Genomic DNA, 23060 nt, shown 5'->3' with positions numbered 1-23060 from the left:
GACTCTGCGGCGACGTGTATGTTGATGACAGTCCCTCTTTAGAGATAAGTCATGGACATGCAGACAGACGGGCAGGCTGCCGACTCTAAAGCACGCAGCTCTCAGTACAGTCAGTGGTGCTGCTAGCCGATCTCCTCTTCAGTTCCCTGCCCTCTGTCTGGTGGCGGGCGTGAGGGTGGTTCCCCTGCGACCGCTGCCCCGGCTCCTGCAGCTTGAAGTCATCCGGCCCCTGACTCCTCTCAGGCTCCACCTGGAGGTAGGCCCGAACGCGGTGTTGCTGCGCCACGGTGCCGCTGAAGTCAATGACACGACACTCGTACGTGCCCTCGTCTGCCGGCTTGACGCTGGAGAGACGGAGCTTGTGGGAGATGTTGCTGCCGGCTACTTTTACCACCTGATGGGGACAAAACATTATGTATTCTTATTTGAAGCATGTCTATATCATTCTAAACTCCTTAATTATGGATATGGGTAAAATGGATAATAGAAATAGATCTAGCAAAAGCTTGGATGTCTTTCATCTTCATTATAATGAAAGAAAATAGTTTTCTTTGATATCGTCTTCCTTGTTTGTGCTTGTTGACAGTTGGCGCAGAATCAAACTCACACTAATTTTGGTGGCGTCTTTGGAAGTTTCCTCCAGGGCTGCAACCTGCACAGAAATATGGATGATGCATTAGCAACAGATGCACATTTCTAAAAACATCTCACAAAAGCAAAACATTGCAGTGTCTGATGTTTTCAGCATTTTTTTCCCCCCCTTGTAGTTACCATTTTCTCTCTGGTGGTTGAGCTTGATGTACGTGGGTAGGCATGCATATATGTGCATGTTTAAATGTGTGTGTGTGTGTGTGTGTGTGTTTGTGTGTGTGTGTGTGTATGAGCACACACTCTACAACCCTAAGCACGTCAGCCTCTGAGCAGGAGAGTGTGTGTGGATGTGTATGCAGAGGCACAGAGGTATTCTTATGGGCATAGGTATGAATTATGCATGGAGCAGACAGATATTTTGAAAATCTATTTCTTTCTCAGTGCCAATTATAGTGTCTAGAGGCACAACAGGGGAGCCTGAGTTCCCCCGTGACGGGAGAGAGTCAACCTGTTCCCCCAGTGCTGGCAAATGCTAATCAGCAATTATCCCTTCGTTTCCGTGCCAGAGGGTTTCTGCCGTGGCTAACATTGCATTTCCCCCTGCCTGTTATATAGTGAGCTTTAGGTTCAGTCCGAGCAGTTCTGTCCAAATAAATTGAATTGCAAAGACTGAAATAGTGATACAGAAAATGGACTTTGTGACTCTACTGAACAGATATAAAAAGACATGTTTAACCTTGAGTCGCTGAGTTAAATAATAGCCCTCATGTATGAGAAAATAGCTCTCACAGATGATGTTTTCTGCTTTCAAGCACTAACCATATGAATCTCAAAGATAAAGGGAAATTAGTCCCATTTGGTTTTCTATTGTCCTCTTTTACTGGAAACCCCACATGTTGTTTTGTAAGATAAAAACTGAAATTGATTCTTTTAAACCATAGGCAACACATCAACTCTTTAGTGAACCATAGGCCTGGGAGATGGGAGATGAGGAAGCTGTTTTTTAGGATAATTGTTGGGCTCGTTGAATGTCTTGCTCTTCTTCCTCTACTTAGTGTATATGTATATATACACACTACCTGAAATTATATAGTTAAGATATACAGACAATGTTATTGTTGTTTTTCTTGTGATTTGTACGTGTATCTCTGGCCGTCTTGCCGTATTTATGATGTATAATATACAGTACAGTGGTGTCTTATAAGCACCTTATGCACTCAGTCTTCTTACCGTAGTCTACACTAATACATTTAGTCCCAACCTATTTTTTGTCTGTTGTAGGCTCGCAGCCCTATTTGGTTGACCTATGCACCCCTTCATCGGCATCACCCATAATATGTTCTTCTCATGAAAGGATCATGAATGGCATGTTACTTATCATAATTCACTATCTAAAATATTGTTACCTCTTTTTTTTCATACAATTGAATCGGGGCTCAAATGTGTGTTCCTAGTATAAGAGCAGTTAGCTCTTTATTGTAAATTTCCCATCAAAGATCCCATCACACCAGTTTGCAATCCTATTTAGATGTTTATCACAAATATATGGATTTGCTCAAATAGAAACTCTTTTACTCACTGCACACATCAAACAAAATGCTTTCTTTGCGTCTTACATTATCAGCGATCTGAGCAGGCTTCTGTTGCCAGTCTCTGATGTACCACCACTGGATCTCCAGCGAGTAGGAGGGAGAGCCCGCCCCACGGAAGGAACAAGCCATCTCTACATCCTCACCGCTCTGCGTCGTGATGTCATGTGGCACCTCTGTAAAGAGAGCTGCAAGAGCATTAAAAAAAAAGACAAAAGTTTAGGGGAAATGACGGGCTTAAGACATCCCTGAAATGACAGAAGGACAAATCCTCACGATTTCTATTTCTCAGGGAGCTCAGTGACAACATTTCACTGGCGACGTTACTGCATCACACTTCAGTAAGGGAAGAAATTGTGACACGCGGGTACAAGGTGTTGGTAGCCAAGTAAATATAGCAACGAGAAATTCAGAGAGAAGGTATCGACTCAACAAACCAGTGGCAATTGCTAGATGAAAGCGTTGCTCAATCTACAGTGCAATTATCTGCAGTGTTCTGCATGTTTCACACAGCTGTATTTGCAAGCTCAAGTGTCAAGACTGTGATAATATGCTATTCATATATTTTAACAATATAATCCTTCTTTCGATGGTTCAGCAGCCCAAGCTGAGCTGAACATTGTACCGATATAGTAATTTGGATGTGTCATAACACTTCAATCCCACGCACACATAATGTAATACCACCTACACAGAGAACATCATTCTCTCTTTTCTCTCTTCGGCTTCCCGTAATGGTCAATAATTCAAAGTAAGACTACATTTTCCATCATATATCATCTGACTCAGAATGCAGTTTGTGTGTGGGAGGACACTTTGTGATCCTTCTTGTCTATGGATGAAGAAGCAAAATGACCTAAATGCAACTTAAGCTTTATTAAAACACATTGTAAAAATTCATAGTTAACCCCACTAACCTGAAAACAAAGAGAAAGAATGAATCAAAGCATGACCCAGGAGGTTAATGGATGAAACTACAACTAAATTAAAGAGGGATCTTCTTTCGAAACCTTTTATACCCCACATAAGTTCCACATCACCACATATGTTCGTTGTTTGAGATTTAATTGACCACAAAAGCAGGATTTTAGGTGCTCAGAACAAATTGATATGAGTGAAAACTATACATTTACATCGGCAATACCATATATAAGGCTGGTATATAAACATAAAATCCAAAGATATTGAAAACAGAAATGAAGTCTTAAGTTCTACACAAAAATTCAATACAAACACCACGCTAAGGTTATATAAAATTAAATATAAACTCATCATAGTCAGTTAAATGAAGTGCAGGCAATATTCATACAGTATCGACCCTTCTAATTATAATATAGTTAATATACTGCATAGTGAAAGTATAATGTACACACACCATCCGAGGAGCTGTGCATTGATTTAATACAAATTTACAGTATCACACCCAATCAAGTCTTGTTTTCACACCCACCTCATTTACACTCCCTACTCATGTGTCGCTGACATCCTCTCTCTTAGTCTCACTGATTGCATTGATTTTAAATAAGACTATTTAAGAAATATTACAGGAATACATTTGCTGTGAGTGTTTTCCATATTTAAATAAAGAAGACAGGAGTAGCCATCATGTAGCTAATGTATTCTTTTCAGTTTTTCTGTCTTTATTGGTCTATTTTGTAAGTAGCTATTCCTCATCTTTTAAATAGATTTTTAGTTTTTTAAGGTATTTTTAAGAAATGCACAATGTTACATCTGCATCAGGTGTGCTCAAATAGTATTATTATCTACTCACTCTGGAGATTTGAAATGTGTCTCTTTAGTGAAACAGTGGAAAGTTTCATGCATGAAGTGGGATGAGACAATAATCTCTCGTCTGTTCTACCTATGGATTCAACCTCTGAGCTACAGAACAGTGCTGTTTCAGGGAGACACACGGACTGAGCATGTCTAGACCAGGTTAGTGAAGAGAGAAGTCCGACGCCGTCTCTGTAATTGTCGTGCCCTTGATGCACCACTGCTTGCGGCCAGGCAGTGTCCTCATTTGTCAAGAGGAGACGTACTGGAGGGATGGAGCCATACTGGGGCCAAGAAGGGTGGAGGAAGAGGAAAGAGAGGAAAAGAGAGAAAAGAAGGACAAGGACAGAGGTGAACTGAGGCGAGAGTGTTGAGAAGAGCTGATGGATGGAAAAGTGGGGAAAAGTGATAGGAAATGCAGGGAGAGGAGCTGTAAAGTAGAGACACCGGATCCACACACACCCACAGACACACACACACACACAGTGATACGAAGGAAATAGGAGTGTTAGAAATAACTGTTTGTAAAGGAATGACATATGGAGATGTAAAGTGCACTTAACATTGTTCACCATACACACACCACATACTTAAGTTAATGTTCTCCCAGTTTGGGCTCTGCTAAAAGCTTCAGCTATATTCAGAGTACTCACAAACCAGTGCACTTTACACCCCGGGCAAGGTACGAAGTCATCTATTAAAAGTCACAACAGCATTAAATGACTCATTCTTCAGCAGAAAGACAAATTATAGACCACTAAACTAAATGTGTCCATACTGTTTACTTGAAATGTCACCTTCATTATGTAAAGTGTCAAACTAATGTACATGCGTTTTTGTCGTGGCAACATGGAGGTCCATTACGTATGAGCAGACAGCGTGATGATAACTCGTTCTTTTACTTTTCTCTCCAGCTCTCCTCTATCATGCAAATTCTCCTGAGATTGAAAAATAACAGGTGAGATAAGGATACATTTCAGTCAAACTCAGTGTACCTCTCCAGCCCCGTTCCATCTCCATCTTACAGCACGAGTCCTTACTAAGACGCTGACAGACGCGAGGGCAGAGAACATACTCTCTCGCTGGTTTCTGAAGCTCATGTCAGGAGGCAGCTGAACAGAGAGCGCACAATTCAGACAGACCTGTCAGCTACAAGCGGGTCCAGAGAAGTGTGCTATACAACAGCCTGAAGTTATGGTATGCAACAATACAAAAGATGATGCTGCGATCAAAGTGAAAACTATATTAAACCCCCCTCCCAAAAAAAGCTGTTTGACCAAATCAATTCATGCCATAAGAGGTATTTGAATGTAGGGCAAGGCCGAAAGATATATTGGCATATATTAGCACATTGGATATATATCAGTAATAGACAATGTACATTTAGGCTGATAAGTATTCCAAAATTCTGAGTATAACAGATTTTTTTTACTCTCAAAAAATAGTATCGTTCGAGCTTTATTGGCTTGTTAATGAAACAAAGATTCACAAAAAAGGATTGATAATGAAACACATAGAAAAGGTATTTAGTTCAATCAAAAAAACACTGCAGATAAGTGCACTTAACTGCAGAGTTAATTCTAAAGAAATCTTTCATTTATTAATTTTCCCATCTTTAGTTATGTGCCAGATATGCACATATAGATGGTGACAGGGAAGACTGGCCTCATCTTTTACATGTTACCCACAGTAGAGTGCTGAAGATTCAATATATCATTATTTTATTGAATTAAGTGTATTTATATGAATGCACCAACAAACTTCTTGCCAGAATCTCTTGTCTAATTCTTCTACTGGAGTGTACAAATAGAAACTAGGCATTTTACAGATTTGACAGACTGTTTTCTTTTGACATTTTCAAACTATCACCACATACAAAGACAAATGAAAACAGGAAAACATGTATCTGCTTCAATATCTTGATATCTATCTTGTTTTTCTGAGTACGATTTGCAATGTCTGAGCTGGTCTGTGAAAAGCGTCTTGTGATTCTGCTGCACAGTGGGAAATATTTTCTGGGACAATTTCCTGTAGCGCTAACTGTTCCTTCGACGCCATTGTAGACTGTAATCACAGCCGGCATGATGACTCACTTTCATCTGATGATGCATGTGTTTCCTGATGGAAGGAAAATCTTTCAGGATAACAAAGCAACCCAATCTGAACTGAACACGTCCAAGAGATTCAGAAATAGCATCTGAGGAAAAGCTCTGATTATAAGAAAGTTAAAGGATGCAGAAATAAAACTGTAATGTGACCTTTAAAATAAGGAAGGAGCTCACAGTAGCAGTTATTTTAGAAACAGATGCACTGTATGTTACAATTCTTACGCAGACAATTATTTCTGGAATTGAATTATTTTTTAGTAAGGCTGAATCAATACTTGGTGACTCTTAATTGAATCAATTAATTACCACATTTCTTTGATAGGACAAAGAATGATAATGATGGTTTCTGTAACAGTACTAACTTTATGTTTGAAAAAGCACTTTGTTAGAGTGTTTGAAGAGGTGCAGTATGAGTACAAAATGTAGGCTTTTTATTCAGATATATTCTTTTCTATTATTTCTTTCATCTTTTTTCTTCCTCTATAGATCTTATTATTCAAGACTGTCACTCTTGGATGCCCGATGGAGAGCATATGACAAAACCTATCACAATGCCTTGTAATAATGTGTTTTGAACATATGGTGCCAGAGCTGAAGCCCGGAATAGCAGAGAGCCTCACTGTGCATAAAGTATATGAGAAAAACAACAGAGGGTGGCATTTCAATCATCTGAGTTTTCTTAGATTTCGATGCAGGCGCTGGCACCTTTTTTTTGGTCCTGAAGATACAGTATCAACAGCTAGCGGCAGAGCACAGACAGCAGCATCTGTCACTTTGAACAGGCTGCGTTCCTACAAACACAAAGCTCTTCGTGGGACACACAGTAAAAGACACAAAAACAAGCGAGCAGAAAAAGAATGATGGAAAGAAATCAGAAAAAAATATTCTTATCTTATCTTATTTGTCAATTCTTAATCTTAATTGACCAAAGTTAATTGATTATATTATTCTCTTTTAACCTGCCTTAGCAAGACTTCCCTAAATCGCCGACAAGTGGTTCAAAATGCTGCTGCCAAGCTTTTGACCAAGTCCTCCAAAGGGTCTCATGTTACTCCCATTTTGATTGCTTTATACTGGCTTCCCATCACATTTTGAATCCACTTGTCCTTGTGATCAGGATAACAAACGTGTGTGGTCAAGCACCTGCCTTCATTAAAGAGCTACTCCAGCAGCAGGAGGTCCTTAAGGTCCTCTGATCGGGGTTTGTTGGTTCACTCCAGGCTCCAAACAAAAAGAGACTGTGCTTTTTGGTGCTCTCTCCCACTGTGGACACTTTTGAAAAGCAGCTCAAGACCCAATTGTTAAGACTTGCTTTTGTCTTTTGTGTGTCTTGTGTTTTTAGCTGTGTCTGCATTTATGTTGCTTTGTCTTTTTCTTGCTATTTTGTGTTTTTTTGTGATGCTCAGCACGAAAACAACACCAATGGAAAGTCAATTAGGAGCGTTATTTGTGATGTAGACACGTATTAAATGCATGCATGTGACTAAGCAACAGTCGCACTTAATAATTTCCAAAAAAGGACGATTAAGGGCGGGTGGTAGGGGAGGTGGATAGGTCCAAATGGCGGGACTGTCAACTAGGATTTGATGGTAATAGATTTGTTGCCTAAACCTAAACGTTTGTGGATTTGTTGCCTAAACGTAAATGTTCGTGTTTTTTCCACTTAAGCGTAAGCCCAACCATGATTGTTTGTAAAATGATTCTCCTAAAATCAACCCTTAATACCCTTTTGAATGTAAGAAACAATACTAGTCTACAACTTTCAACCAAAGTAGAGTATAAAAGAGAACTGGTGAAAAATTAATGACGCTAGCTGAGTCGCCAAAGTCATTTGAAACCAGTGTATGAAGTCAAAGTCAAGTCAAGGAGATAGCTGCACGGGGAGTCCTAAACAGGCTTATAGCAGCAAGGTAATTCCTGCACTTTCCCATTTCCCCCGCCAACCAATAAGACCCCAATTTTGCAAACGCAAGATTTTTCTCAATTTTCCACCTCTTTCTTTCTCTTTCTTAGCTCTCTCTCTCTCTCTCTCCAGCTCAGTAACATCTCCCACAAATCTCCCCCTCTTGTTGTGGACACTGCTACTATTCTCTCTCCCTTTTCTATTGCCCTTTCATTCTTACATTCTACCTATTAGAGGTTCCTTCTGCCACTCAATCCTATTCTGTACTCTCCCCTTCCTTCCTCCTTTAATTCAGTTCCCCTCCACACTTTTTCCTCCTCTCTGTGGCCCTCTCGCTGAGTGGGCAATCTGTGTCTGTTGGCTCTCTGGTGTGTGGTATAAAGAGATGCTTCCAACTCTCAGAGTAGCTCACTACATCTCCTGGAGCCTTGCCCACTGGCTCTGGCAGGTGTTCAGCATCCTGGGAGACTTACCCTGTGCGTGTCTCTCACTGTGTGCGGTGCCCTGTGGCTTGTAGTCAGCATACAGTGTATGTGTGTAGATGGAGCTGTGCGGATTTGAAATGCATGTCACATATAATGGTGCTACTGTGTGTTTCTGTTGCATGTTTTATGCAAGCGTAGATGAAAGAAAGGAATGGATGTGAGGCAGAAAAGAACCTTTCCAATTATCCTTTTGTAACATCTCTCTCTCTCTCTCTCACACACACACAACCTTGCACTTCTATTTCTGTGAGGAAAATCATTGGCAAAATGCATTCCCTAGCCCATAAACCTAATCCTTATTCTAAGCTGAACCTTAAAACCAAGTCTGAACCCACAAACAGGCAATTGAAGGTCTGCCCTGAAGAGAGGACTGGTCGCAACATCTCTCTAAATGGGTCCCCACAAAGCTGTAAAGGCACACACACACACGCACAAACACACGATATCAGAGCAATTCCAGGGATCAACGGTATGAACTCCTTTACCAGATGGAGAAGAGAGAATCAAACATTATCTGAGCATTTGATGATTTTCCTGATTTAAATTATTGATTGCAAATCGAAGATCTGGGGATTTGGGACTGTTGATCGGACAAAATAAGATATTGCACCTCTGAGCTAAATTTGACATGTGGTTGTGAACTGTGACAAGTTGCACTAAAATGTGAGAATGAACATACAACATAATGAACATAAAGAAGTAAAATGTGTGTAGAGGCAGTCAGGTGATAAGTAAAGGAGGAAAAGTGCCAGTGCACCTGGTGGATGGATGCAACATGGAAACGAAGGGGCCTGAGGAATAGGGAGAGGAGGGGACAGAGAGACTGTGATAAAAACAGAGATTTATTTCACTAAGCACAGTTTGCTTGGATTCAAGAGAATTTTGATCAGCAATAACACAGAACGGTTGCCCTGCCCTAATCTGCTGATTGGAGCATTCCTAGTAATGCAAATGCAAACATTTTGTGACAGTCGTGACAGATACGCTCCTAGAGTTCTATAAATACATCCTTAATCATTAGCACCACTAAATCACGCTGTGCCCAAACTAATGCCTCACCATCTTGCCTCCCTTGTCCTTCTTCCTCCTCCTCCTCCTCCTCCTCCTCTCGGCATTATCGATCAGACAGTTGTCAAATTGCCTTTTGGTTTGCTATGCAGACGCCCTCTTCAACCTGCCTGTGAAACACGACTTGTTGACAAACAGACCGCTGTGGCGACGTCAGGCCCTGACAAGCCTGCTCTGCAGACATCCAAAAGTTCCCTGCCTTTAATCACATTAGCGTCACCAGAAATCAATCACATAGCCTTGGTAGAATGCTAAATCAACAGAAAAGCTGACGCCAATGGTACATTTTCACGGTCAAGTGTGAGCTCATGTACTTCTGACGTGAATATTGACTTCCAGGTAAATCTCAAGCACACTGGGTTGTCTCATTTATAATGCCACAGAAAGAGTTTGCTTTGCTTGGCTCTTTCTATGTATAGATTTTCATAACGGCAGTACCGTCAGGACTGCCCTCTAGTAGAGGCAGGGGACCCCTGTTTGAAGATGCAAGTACGGTACATGCATTTTTAACTTTACTTCTATATTGCTCAGAAAGCAATATAGAAGTGAGGCCACGAGAACACAGAGGCGTCTGCATGCTATCCACCAAAGGCTCATTAAAAAAGGAAAAGGAGAGCAAATAATGAAAGAAAAGCAATGTGGTGGAGGACATAAATATATGAACGAATGCATGTACACTGCTCCAGCCCCAAAGAGACCACTCTTAAATATTTCTCACTGCAGGTCCAAGGCAAAATGAGAAGGATAAATCCAGCCTGAGAGCCAGAGTGAGGTCAATCCATCGATCCTCTCGCTCTCTCTCTACGTCTCCCTTCCTGCTTCGGAGTGAGCTTGAGCTGTTTGACGATGACTAAATTAAAGAGGGCTAATTAGCATGGACGAGAAGCAAGTGTGACACCGTATCTTTGCAGGTCCGTGTGTGTGTGTGTGTGTGTGTGTGTGTGCTTGTTTGTGAGCCGGAGACAGAAGCTCGCAGTTTAAGACTGCACCAACCCAATGTTTTTGTTTTTCTTTGCCAAATCATTTAGGGACAAGGCTCATGTTATTCAATAGTGTTTACTTATTTTGAACATATCACATGAAAAGGCCAAAACCAACATTGTGTTTCTCCGTCTCTCATCACTTTCAAGTCCAATCATTACAACTGAAATCTTAACTAACCAATCACAACTATATGCAGAAGTTCCATTCTTTAAAACAAGCTGAATCATTTCCTAAATCAGCTGGGCACTGTAGTATTTAGTTCATTTAGTTTGTGGCGTTAGTATGCTATTTGAGTACATACAGCACCAGCATGGTATATGTGGGAGTGACTTAAAATAAACAATACCTGTGTCATGGTAATGAAATGCCACCCACTGCATCAATGTGGCCCGTTGACTTGTTTTAAAAGTGTTTGTACAACAACGGAGCTCTCTGGCACAGAGGAATAGGATGTATCAAGATTTGGCTACTTTTTATTCAAAATTCTAACGACCATTGAACCTGGTGAAACAAAACATATATATTTGATTTGCAATCATCTGTTAAAATTCTAAATCCTCCTTGAACTCCAGCGGAGGATGGACCTTAATTGCACCGTTTGTTGACATAAAACACAACTGCTGCCGCACAGTAACGTTAGCTTGTCGGCATTGATTCCACGAGGAAAAACGTTCTCTACAGGACAGGAAGTAAGCCTGGACAGGGTTCCACTAGTTCAAAGTATAGCTGTATCACCATGCATGAAATCAGGATATGTGGGAATGTCGGCACACAACTGTACCAAACTGTTATGTAAAAGTTTTAGGACGTCGGAATAGGACAAAAAAGAGACATTTGGTAGCTGGAAGAATTGTAGAAATCCATTCTCTAGGTTAAGTGCAAACATTTTTCACCTTAAAAAAGTTACCACCTTCCGGGGACAGCAAGTAAAATCAGGGTCATTAACTTAATGCTTCCATTTGAGTCACATCCGTAGGGCACCGAAGAGCAGAAATGATTAATTGAGGAGAAATCAGCCACAGTAAATACCAAGACATAAAAATCCAGCTTAACATTACCAAGGTGAATGTAAATAGCCCGTAAACAGAATCCCTCTGGGAAGAGGTATTTCACTAACTTGATGAATGGCTTTAATAATCAGGGATGAAATAACAAGAAGCTCCTGTATTACAGAGAACTGCTGCAGAAATTCATCTTGATCTTTAAAAGCTTTAATCCTGCCTGCATGATAATCAGCTCGAGGAAGGAGTGATGTTTGGGTAGAGAATATGGGAAAAGCCTTGAAGGGTTACAGCACTTTGTGCTGGTTTAGAAGCTACCGATACAAATATATTGCTTGGCAGTTTTATTAAGGTATTGTATTCTTATCATCTACCACTTATAGTCAAAGATGAGTCAAACGTTATACCTGCAGTTGTGAATACTACTATCACCCTGTCTCACTGTGCAAAGACATTTCTGTACCGCCGTTAGAAGTAGCCGGCAGTAGCTGTAGGCTGGAGTGACAACTGATTACCGACTGTGGAAAAAAACCCATAATAACACTGAGGAACAAAAATAAGCAGCCTGGGAATTTACGTAAAAGTCAATAATGCTGTATTTGGTTCACAATCAGCGGCGGTGCAAACAGACAGGAGTCTCCTTGGGGAAATAATCGCTTGCCGCGAGACCTTCAGCCTTCATTCAAGGTGGAAGGTAAAACAATGAAATAAGAACGGAGCCGGTAATCAAGCCAGCAGCTGTCTGCCTGTTGCCGTCGTTACTCCAGAGTGAATTTTTTTATAGCCCACGGGACACAAGACTCGGAGGCTATTTCTGACAACATTATGTTCTGCTTGAGTATGTTGCCCTTGATAACCTTTAAGCGATGGTGTCTGTGTTTTCACGCGACGCGACAGTGGAGCACAGCGGTGACCATGCTGCTTACAGCACTCTGATAGGAACGACGTGTTAAACGAAGCGAAATTAACGTTGAAGCAGTTTCACCTTGATTGAAGTAAATGAAATTAAATCTTAACTTTCAATTAAGAGTGAGTCTTAGTGAGCTTTTACAACCAGGTCATCGTCACAAATTTCCTGTAGAGTATATTCTCCATCCTCTCAATTAAAAAAAACTAATTTACTACCGCTGCACATTTCACTGAGCAGAGCTGACCGTCTTAACCAGAGCTGAGAAGGGTCCACAACACAAAACTAAATCTCTCAGGCTCACTGCTAACTTCTCTCTGGCGGTTCAGAACAGATTTGAAGAGCTGATCCTGCTGTTATTTGCTAGTTTGTAATCGCTGGTAGGGACGGGGGGTCACATCGCCACCAATAACATGAACAAGAACGTATTGCGGCCACTGACAGCGCCATGAATTGCACATTGTTTGCAACCACTATCTGCCCTGTCTCAAGGTCTGTTTCACAAGAGATATTGTGCTAATGATATTACCACACAAGCACGGCCATAACGTTTTGCAGCTGAGTGCAATTTGCCCTCTTTTAGTGTCCGATTGCAATTATCCACATGGTAAAGTATATATGAGCTTCGAGTCAATGCTTCAACTTAATGTATGCATATTAAACACATTTAGATACGTGCAAGTAGCACAGATGCAGCTGATGCTATTTGCTTGGCAGCAGCAGTTAGGGGTGCATTTCTCCCTTTGCAGATGTTTTGAGAAATACACAATTTATTGCACAGGTTTAACTGCCGCACAATCAGCGCAATATTTTTGTAAATTCGCTCCCTACTGTATGGCCTTCAGACGGTCAGATTTTAGTATCCAAGACCAGTATTCGGTTGTTAAAGGGCGGAAGATTTGGTATGAGCAGCAGCTGCAAAAGCCTTTCGCATGTACAGGGCTGACACCACTTTTCTGCATTGAGCCAAAAATGGAAAATACTATGTATGAGTGTTTTTACTGTCTAATTTTAAAATCCCAATTTCTGTCTGTGGAGAATGTCATTTTCATTAATGATTTCAAAAAAGTAGCCCAGACAAACTCTTTTAACTGCCGGTCATGACAAATATTATTACATCACGCCAGGGATTACTGCGTCACCAGAGGAAGCAGCGGCCCCTTCAAGTTGCAGCATGTTAAAATGTACTCATGCCTCCTCGAGGTGAGCATTGTTTCAACCATACTGTCACTCTCCTGCTGTCTCCTACCGGGCCTCCGCCAGCGTCCTCCGCTGTGACAGCATGACTGTACAATCTGTTGCCCTCCACGCACAGTCGGAGCTCCATTAAATTGAAAGCCAACGCAAACTGCCGGGGCTGGCCATCCTCATTAAGAGGACACCAAGCAGAGGACTGGCAGAGAATCCCAGACACTTTGGAAGCCTAATGAATTGGTACACGCCCCCAGACTGTGAAAGTAGTACGCTCACGATGGATAACAGGATCAACGCTGCCATACAGCACGAACACTGTCCAACACTTTGTGTTGAGCGGCGTCTACATGAACAAAGACTCACACAAACACACCGCTCACTCCTCCATCTTCGCTGGTGAGACTCGACCCTGGGAGCGTATGGCAGGTGAGTCGCTGACACTTTGACACAATGTGGCCCCCGATGCGGTGAAGGCAGTGATCCACGTGACCTGGTCGCTTGACTTCCCACAAAACATATTATTTTGCTTCGCAGGTGATTTAATCTACACTTCAGCGCTGGGGCCGACCGGGGCCCCAGCCAGATGCACTTATCTGGAACAAATAAGTCGGGGCTGAATCTAACAAGCACTCTCCAGAACAGTACATCCGGTCTCTCTGCTCTGCATGAGGGCTCAGCTCCTCTCTGCTTGGGCAATTTATCAAAGAGCCCGATTTGAAAGAACACAAAAAACAAAAACAAATCTCCTGAGGATTACTTAACCACAAAAACTGCTTCTGCTGCTGGACCTAGTGTGAAAAGGGAAGGCTTTTCTTTTTATTTCTGTATCAACTTTTTAAAAACCTGAACAAAAGAGTTTTCACCCTTGTTAAAAAGAGTCAACACCCTGAGGCATTTACTTCTTTACGGCCAGTCTGAGTGGGAAAGAGAACACAACGATTACAGCCACTTTTAGTTAACTCCTCGGGGAGAAATGCTACTAATTGATTTTCCAACCTGTCCAACACATCCAATCCATTTGGAACCGCTGAGCGCTGCATTCATTTATGACGATCGAGCTAAAGCTAACATGCTAAGCAGAGAGGGCTCAAGGGACAACCGTTGACACTGTGATGAAGTGGTTATCACACAATTTAATTAGACAACAGTAAATCTATGTCTGGAGATGCTGGAGAAAGGGACTGCTCGTAGGGAAAAACAATGCCAATGACGCTTAAAAGAGCTGACAGTGAGAAAAGTAACAGAAAATGTATTACTGGCTGAAAATGAAACACTTGGGAGCAGTAATAAAGTTGTTTTAGCAGCTGACTGGATGCTATATCTTACCAAATAAAAACATATTTAAGGATGCCATCACCTACAGCATGCAACTGTGGAATCGGTCAGGCAAAAATATATACTTAAAACAAGTGGTTTCAAGAAAGTCCATAAAACACAATTAGACACTAATTAGAAGTTTGAGGTCGGCATTACTGTAGTGTAATTGGGTCTGAATCCTGTTAATACCACTGTACACACAATCATTTCATCCAGATAGCTCTACTGCTCGTTTTAGCTGGTCCCCCTTTTCTTAATTAAAAGCTTAAACACTATCTCACAGCAGGTATCACTAACTATTTTAGTCAGTCATCAGCGGGGAAAAACACTGAAAATAATGAAAGGCTTTTGATGCGATAGATCAGCCACCAATATAGATCATCACAAACCAATCAGAGTCACAAGAAGTCAAATGTAGTATGCGGTCATGTACCAACCCCTGAGGAGTATTGAAAAATAATAAACTCACCCCAGGATTTTTGTTAGAACAAGAGGCACCGAACACACCGAATATTAAACATGGTAAAGGCGCTACAGTGCAGTAACAGGGCATCCCAAGCCTCCCCACCTCCATTAAAAGCAGATCCCCTCTCTCCTTTGGGTGCCTTCAGGAGCTGTAATTTGTCTCAAGAACGATGAAGGCACACACCCTTGGCTTCTTCGTTTTTGCTTTTTATGGTTCACCTTGGCTCGCAACTTTGTGTCCATCAGCCAAAACCTTCAGCCAAACCTGGGCTTAATGTTTGTTATCAGAAATGAATCTGATTAATCTGATCACTGTGTTAAATTGGACACGTAGTCACACTGAACTATTGCTCTGGTTTTGGTTTATAGTGGATGTTTGCCCTGAAACAACTGACTTGAACTAGTATTTGTTTTACCAAACACACTATTTTACTTGCATGCAATACCTAATGATGTATTATTTCACCTAGCAGTGCCCAGAGGTAAAACAGTAGCAATAGGAGATAGAATGTTTCGATGCCTGTATCCTAGCGGTCTCAGGCAGATACCATGTAAACACAATATTAACAATCTGCTTATGAGAAAGGTTTATGAACATCATCTTCGCTCTTTTCTCAGGTTCCCTGCCTGCCGTTCTCTACCGTCTGTTGCTACTGGGAGACATGAATGAAAAGCATTTATCGTTGCTGTTATTGGGTCATAAAGATTGAGGGGGGTTCAGGTCAGAGCAGAATGTCTGCGCCAGGGAGGTTGAGGGTTCAAATCTCTGATGTGGCTGAGTTGAGTGTTAACTATTCAATTCTTAGAAATGCATAAATGAAACTGATCAGCCGGCCATACACAAAATACTAATTTTACTGTACATTTTCCAGGACGAGTGCCAAGCCAGGATGGCAGTGTAGCTAACACAAAGCTTATTCTACCTCACCACCCCCTCAGCTCATTCAGGTAAACCCATCCGTCCTGATCCCACTATACCAGTCACGATCCATGTCAAAAACACCACTTTAATATGTGTTGGGAATGCACAGTTTGGTTATTTTATAGTGACATTATTATACTATCAAACTTGTTTATTTTGCGCTGACATTTAGGCCATTGCAATCGCCGAAATTGAACCTGTGATGTTGCGGTTATGTGGAATGAGTTGTATTAACTATTATATCACAGATATACAGCAATTGTTTTTCATAAAGGATTTTCTGCAGAAATAATTAAACACAACATAACCTTGAAGGCATTTTGGTCAGCAGTTAGTTTTAACTGATGCTGAAACAGCCTCATGGACAAAGGATATATATGCTGTAGGCCTACCTGATTTTGTCCAACAAAATAGGTTGTGTTGAAACTAATTCTTAATCAATTTGAATGTAGGGGTTGAATGTGGCTTGTGCCCAGCTCTTTATAAGTTAGTAAAAGTGATCTTTCCTAATCACTTAAATTTAAAAAATGCTTCCGGAACTTGCACTAGGTTATATTCCACTTTCACGTGGACAGATAAAAGATGATAAAAGTGGGATCTTCATACGTTTTATTTACCCCGAACCATTACCTTATAAAGATAATCACATACAACAGCAAGTCTGCAATAATAGTCTACATCTATCTTCAGAACAACAGGAATACACTTTCAAATAACAACCACTGTTCTCTGAACCCCACCCAGTCAATCCTCTTCAATAATTAATATTGTGGAGTTCTTCTTCCAGTAAACCACCAACAAACGGACATAAAACAACTTAACCATTTCCAGAGATGCGATTATCCACCTCGCCTTGTCCGACGTTGAGAGCCGCGTTAAGTTGAATATAAAGTCCCACGTATTGTAAAATCCTTATCATCACTCCAAAGGCTCCCATTGCTTCAGCTGGTGTTTAAAGCGGTTGTATGAAAATTGTCACATTAGCTGAGGAGCATCGATAAAATATCCCCGCCGGACTGCGGTCAAATTAGCAGACACTCGGATCTCCGTGGTCAACCCAGCAGATACTTAAATTGTAGTGCGCCTATATGCTGAAATTCACGGTAAAGGCATTCAAACGGCACAGATCGGGAGCGAGCGAAGGATTTTGTAAAGTTAGCGGAAAGAATAACGTGAGACAACATCCGGTTTTCAGAATAAGATGTCAAATAAATGGGAAAGATTACCGTCAGGCAACATCCGGTTTCCAAAATAATATGTCAACTAAGCGTATATACAAATTGCATTTGTGGAAGTAAGATTAAATGAATTATATTATCGTTAAGTATAAAACATGTTACCTGCATCTCATGAGTTAAAGGGAAAATACAACTAAATTGTGTCTTTATTCTTTGATTTGAGGGTTGCTGGAAAGATTATGAATTGAATGATATATATATATTAGCCTGTTGTGAAATTATTTTGTAACGATGCACCATTTACTCTAAAATCTCATTTGACACTTTAAATATTCACTTATTAGATATTTTCTCGGGACAGATGTATAACTTTTACTTAGAAATATCTCATGATTGGTACAGTAAAAATGTCTGATTTTCAGTATGGGTTGAGTCAACGAAATCTTGAAGACATAAATCAGTCATTGTATGGAAATATTGACAAGAATACTTTATAGCACCTTAAACATTTCAAAATGTATCTATTTGAAGGTACAATTTCAGTTCAGTTTTTTACGTCATAAAATATTTTAATTGGTACAGTTAACATGTTTGATTTTTGTTTGGATGTGGTCAGAAATGTCCTGAACACATACATATCAGTCAGTCAGATATTAGTCATTTAATTATCTTTCCAGCAACCCTCAAATTACATTACAGTCATTTAGCCGACGCTTTTATCCAAAGCGACTTACAATTCAGATACTTCATACACCGTATGGCACAGCTACGGGACCAATTTTTGGGATTAAGTGTCTTGCTCAAGGACACATCGACACATGCCACTGGCAGAGCCGGTCTTCAAACCGCCGATCCACTGATTGAAGGGCGGCCCTGCTCTCCACTTAGCCAAGGTCGCCCCAAATCAAGGAATAAAGACACTTCATCCACAATTTAGTTGTATTTTCCCTTTAACTCACGAGATGCAGGTAACACGTTTTATACTTAATGTAAATATAATTAATTTAATCTTATTTCCACATAATGAAATTTGTATATACGCTTAGTTGACATCGTATTATGGAAACCGGATGTTGTCTCACGTAAATCTTTCTCGCTTTGTTGACATTTTATTTTGAAAGCCGGATGTTGTCTCACGTTAATCCCTCCGCTAACTTGTCAAAGTCCTTCGCTTGCTCCCGATCTGTTCCGTTTGAATGCGTTTACCGTGAATTTCAGCATATATGTGCACTAAAATTCAAGTGTCTGCTGAGTTGACCACGGAGATCTGAGTGTCTGCTGAGTTCACTTTGGTCCCGCCGGCACAGAGCAGCCGTCACAGACATAATACATGTTATTGTATTATTACTTTAGTAAAGTTTTCATTCCTTTTGTATATTTTGTATTATCTTTAGTAACGTTTTTTTTACATTATTTTTGTGTATTTTTATCTTGTCTATTGTTTATCGTTGTTGTTGTTCGCTGCTGCTGGCTGGCTGAGGGCTACCAAACGAAATTTCGTTGTATCACTACAATGACAATAAAAACCTCTTTATCATCTTTATCTTGATCTTATCTGGAGCTGGAGGGGAGAGACGCTGCTGCTGCTCCACTCGGCTCTGCGGGAGCAGATGATGCGGCCAGCAGAGGCGGAGGGAGAAGCAGCGTGGAGGCAGGTGCAGCGGCTTTCTCTGAGAGTCAATTAGGCGGAGGGATCTCACAGCAGTTTTTCCACCTTTTCAAAAAAAAAGAATGTTACACAGCTGTTTACTCAGTGCTGGCCTGCAGTTTAACTTTCTACTTTTTATTTAACGACATTTTAAGAAGTAGCCTACTTTTACTTTACAATTGACTAACATTGTTACTAAAATCTTCATATTCAGACGTTTTTACTCTGGTGTGTGTGTGTGTGTGTGTGTGTGTGTGTGTGTGTGTGTGTGCATGAAGTTAGCATCGCACTGGTTCCCTCTACAAGAATTCACAGGAATTGTTACATTGGATTTTGGAATATTGCAGCTAATCGTAACAAATGAACACACTTTTATGATTTCTGAAGCGTGAATGCAAGTGGAAGGATTACAACCTAACATTTGTCTATGAATGAAGTACTCCATGGTCACAAACTCACAATATGCAACCAAGCAGCAAAGGTGGACTAGACGATGTGATGACATTTTGTAGTCTTGTTAAGACACTTGTTAACCACTGTCTTTTTAAAGATATTTAAAGCTTAAAAATTCCCCAAAGGGGTATCTACTCGACCACAGTCCACCACTTGTGTTAACCACAGACCTTATTTCAGGAACCAGCGGAGACTCCAGGAAGTTACTGCCCCCGGCCAAGAAACAGTTCAGGCCATAAACAACAATAATACACAGAATGGTCATCCTACTTTTGTAAAATGTGTAAATCAATGAGCTTCAGAGGTGCTGATAGGCAGATTTTGTTACATCTGGACAGACCCAGGCTAGCTGGGTCCCCGTTTCAAGTCTTTATGCTAAGCTAACTTGTTGCTTTTGCCAGCTATTTAGAAACATGAGTGGTAACGTTATCCATCCTCTCACCTAACTCTCAGCCAAAAAAACAAATAAGCGTATATCCCAAAATGACAAGCTCTTCCTTTAAATAAGTCAATTATAGTAAAATACCAAATAGAAGTAACAATTACAGTTTAATGCAGAAACAGCTGCTGTATGAGAGAAAATCTACAATGTCAGTGCCAATAAACGTCTCTCCCAGCATAATTATCCTACAGGATTGTTAACCCTGATGTGAGCGTTAGGGGGACTCCCATAGACAGTTGTCACAGCAGACATTTTGACTTGACAAAGCAAGAAAAGCACGACGATGGCTGCTTTCCAATTAGGTGAGCCAGTTCCAGGGATTTGGTATTGTGCATGACCACTCACTGACATCGTTTATGGAAACGCTAGTTCTATTGTTTACACACTTTTCCTGCTTTGACAAGTAAAAACATCTGCCTTGAGAAGGGTATTTTGGCATGCACAATCGGTAACCTCCTTACGGTCATCAAGATGGAGAAGAATACTTAACTTTTAATAGTCATTGTAGGCTTACAGAAGAATTTACAACAGGTGTGGTGCAACTTAGACCTGGGATTGATGCCACAGTTGTGAACAACCAATCCTCACCATAATCAATATTTCTGAATGTGTAAATATTTCCAAATTCACCGTCACATGATAGAGAGGTGGGTAGATATGGGTCTGTGTTGAGCTGTCCAGGGCTGACAGTGCAAACCCGGTCCAGGCTCAGTGAAAAGACAAGTGGCCTTTAGCCAGGGTTCTTTCTTTCCCAGTTTGACAGCCAGAGGATTCACACAATAGCTGAAGGACAATGCTCTTACATTAGAGACATGGAGACAATGAAAATATGCTCTGCCATCTCCTTGTCTCTGTGGTATTCTGTAGAACCGCATAGGCCTATATTTTGCAGAAATAACATCTCCACAGCTAGACATTTCATGCAATTCTCCTACTTTTATACAAATGCTGCTGATTCATTACTATCTTATATGTATAATATATAATGTAATATATATGTGTGTTCTAACAACTTGCAAAACTAAGATCCGGACAAACTTTGCATCTGATGCAAAAAGACAATTCTGCTGTCTTCTTCAGACAATGTAAAATACAAAGTGAGAATACTACGACACTCTATGTCTCTCGGTGGATTAAGAGAGGTATAATATTCTCACATTTACTATGGTGCCTGCATAGGCATTTGTTTTTGCTCGAGTGTGTAATTAATTATTATCAAAGGGAAGAGAGTAATTTATCCTGCTGACTTTGATCCATCTGTGCAAGAGCCCGACATGTGGAGCTCACAGCATGAATTGTAGACTTTCTGAGGCTTTATTTATTAAAGTTTGAACACATTTAAACAGTTTTAGTTATATTAGGAATCACGTGGGGCCATGAAATCCATTTGTGTGCTCAGACTTTAATGAGGTATTTAATTCCGAGGCACCTGCTGTCTTCTGTCAGAGTTAGCAATACTGGAAAATGATTTGTTTGGGGTTTAGACATTTGGGACATCCACAGCTAAAAGCCTGCTCCCTCGACATATGAGCGCGGACAGATAGCACCATTTGAAGAGCTTGGAAATCAATTCGCAGCTACAAAAGAAAACCAGTTAACCTTAGAGGTCTTTGAGAAACGCTACCATTTTCACTGTGTGCCTGGTCCAAGAGAGGCTGTTTATTTTTCCTCTTGAACGGTGCTGCTGTCGGCTCCCTTCCTGTGGGTGTCAACCAGGCTCTCAAGCCCGACTGAGGGTAAAATTGAAGCTGATGTATGCAGACGTGAGCCCCTAAGACGGACACAACACCTGCCTGGCTGCTCTCAGCTCAGCACCTTCCCAGCACTAACTGTCTCAGACAGCTCCAGCCAGAGATGAGGTATGAATGTGTGTGTGTTGGAGATGATGGTTATACAGCACAGGACCCCGTTAAATGTAAAACGAAAGGAGCGAACTGGGAGTGGGTCTCAACCAGGGAGTAGATTTCAAAGCAGACAGCTTCCACGGAAGCTTCATGACATCCATTATTTATTGAGGTCGCTTTGACACATTCAGCTGCTTATTTTACCTGCTGCTTTTAGATAGATAGAGTAGGTTCCTCTCTGTGAGCAAATTGATGCAATCTGCAGATAATGTAGCGCACAATATGCTCTCAATATGCCACTACATGAAATATTATTTATATTTCATATATATATTTTATGGATGCTGGCTAAGTTAGCAAACTATTCCAATATGTAAAACATATGGTTCCACACTACTGACGACTGTTACATTCCAGCTGCCTATGCTCATGAGAAATAGCAACAGCAAAGAGGTGACAAGTGTGACGGAGCGTGACACTGCGGTACAAGTTTAATTAGTCCATGTAGAGAAAAAACATGTGAGAATTTCTTTGAACAATGTGAAAAATTGTTAACGGCTAATAGCACCCGCTACAGCAGCGTCAACCAAATGAAATTGACGTCGGTGGGACGGATACAATACTGTCCGTCGATGAAATTCACCTCGGACCATTAACACTTAGCTTCCTGTGAACACTTATACATCTATTGCTATTTCAAAAAGGTTGAGAAAATGGAAGTGTGGCAAATCGCCTCTCAGCACTTTCTTTCCCCAACACTCTGTTTATCACATCCAATAACAATATATCTTTTGACTCTGGAGTGCACCGAGATCTCAGGATGTTCAGCCCTTTATGAATATTAAAGCAAGCTCCGAGCTTTGGAAATCATATAACCACAGCTTTAATGCACAAGGTGACGGCTTAAAATATGGCCGCAGTTGCTCGCAGGCTCAATGATTTCTGTTTTTTTTTGGGGTGTTTTGAATCCTTTACACGATCTTTAGGGATTAAACTCCAAAGCCCTAGGTGTTTCACCCAATCTCACATTCTATGCAATGGCCAAGCTTTTTAGCATGTAGATGGTGCAGCTATCACCTCGGAAAGGCTATTTTTGTGAGTCAAATGGTGGAAAATGTTGCAATACCCTCGAGAAGACGTGCAGGGCTTACACTCTGAAAAGTGACCCTCAAGGTTCAAATAGAGGAG

General features: G+C 40.9%; 1 protein-coding gene across 1 annotated transcript; it reads right to left on the bottom strand.

Moving 5' to 3' along the window:
• Window positions 1-85: 85 nt before the first annotated feature.
• Window positions 86-17244, bottom strand: vstm2lb (V-set and transmembrane domain containing 2 like b; the record flags this gene model as incomplete). Its single annotated transcript, XM_079186237.1, has 4 exons — window positions 86-394; window positions 608-652; window positions 2208-2368; window positions 17130-17244. The coding sequence occupies 4 exons, from the start codon at window positions 17242-17244 to the stop codon at window positions 86-88; spliced, it is 630 nt and encodes a 209-aa protein (XP_079042363.1).
• Window positions 17245-23060: the final 5816 nt, after the last annotated feature.

This window comes from Pholis gunnellus, assembly GCF_910591455.1.
Source record: "Pholis gunnellus genome assembly, chromosome: 3".
NCBI classification, from domain to species: Eukaryota; Metazoa; Chordata; class Actinopteri; order Perciformes; family Pholidae; genus Pholis; species Pholis gunnellus.
This window is presented reverse-complemented; position numbering and strand designations above follow the sequence as displayed.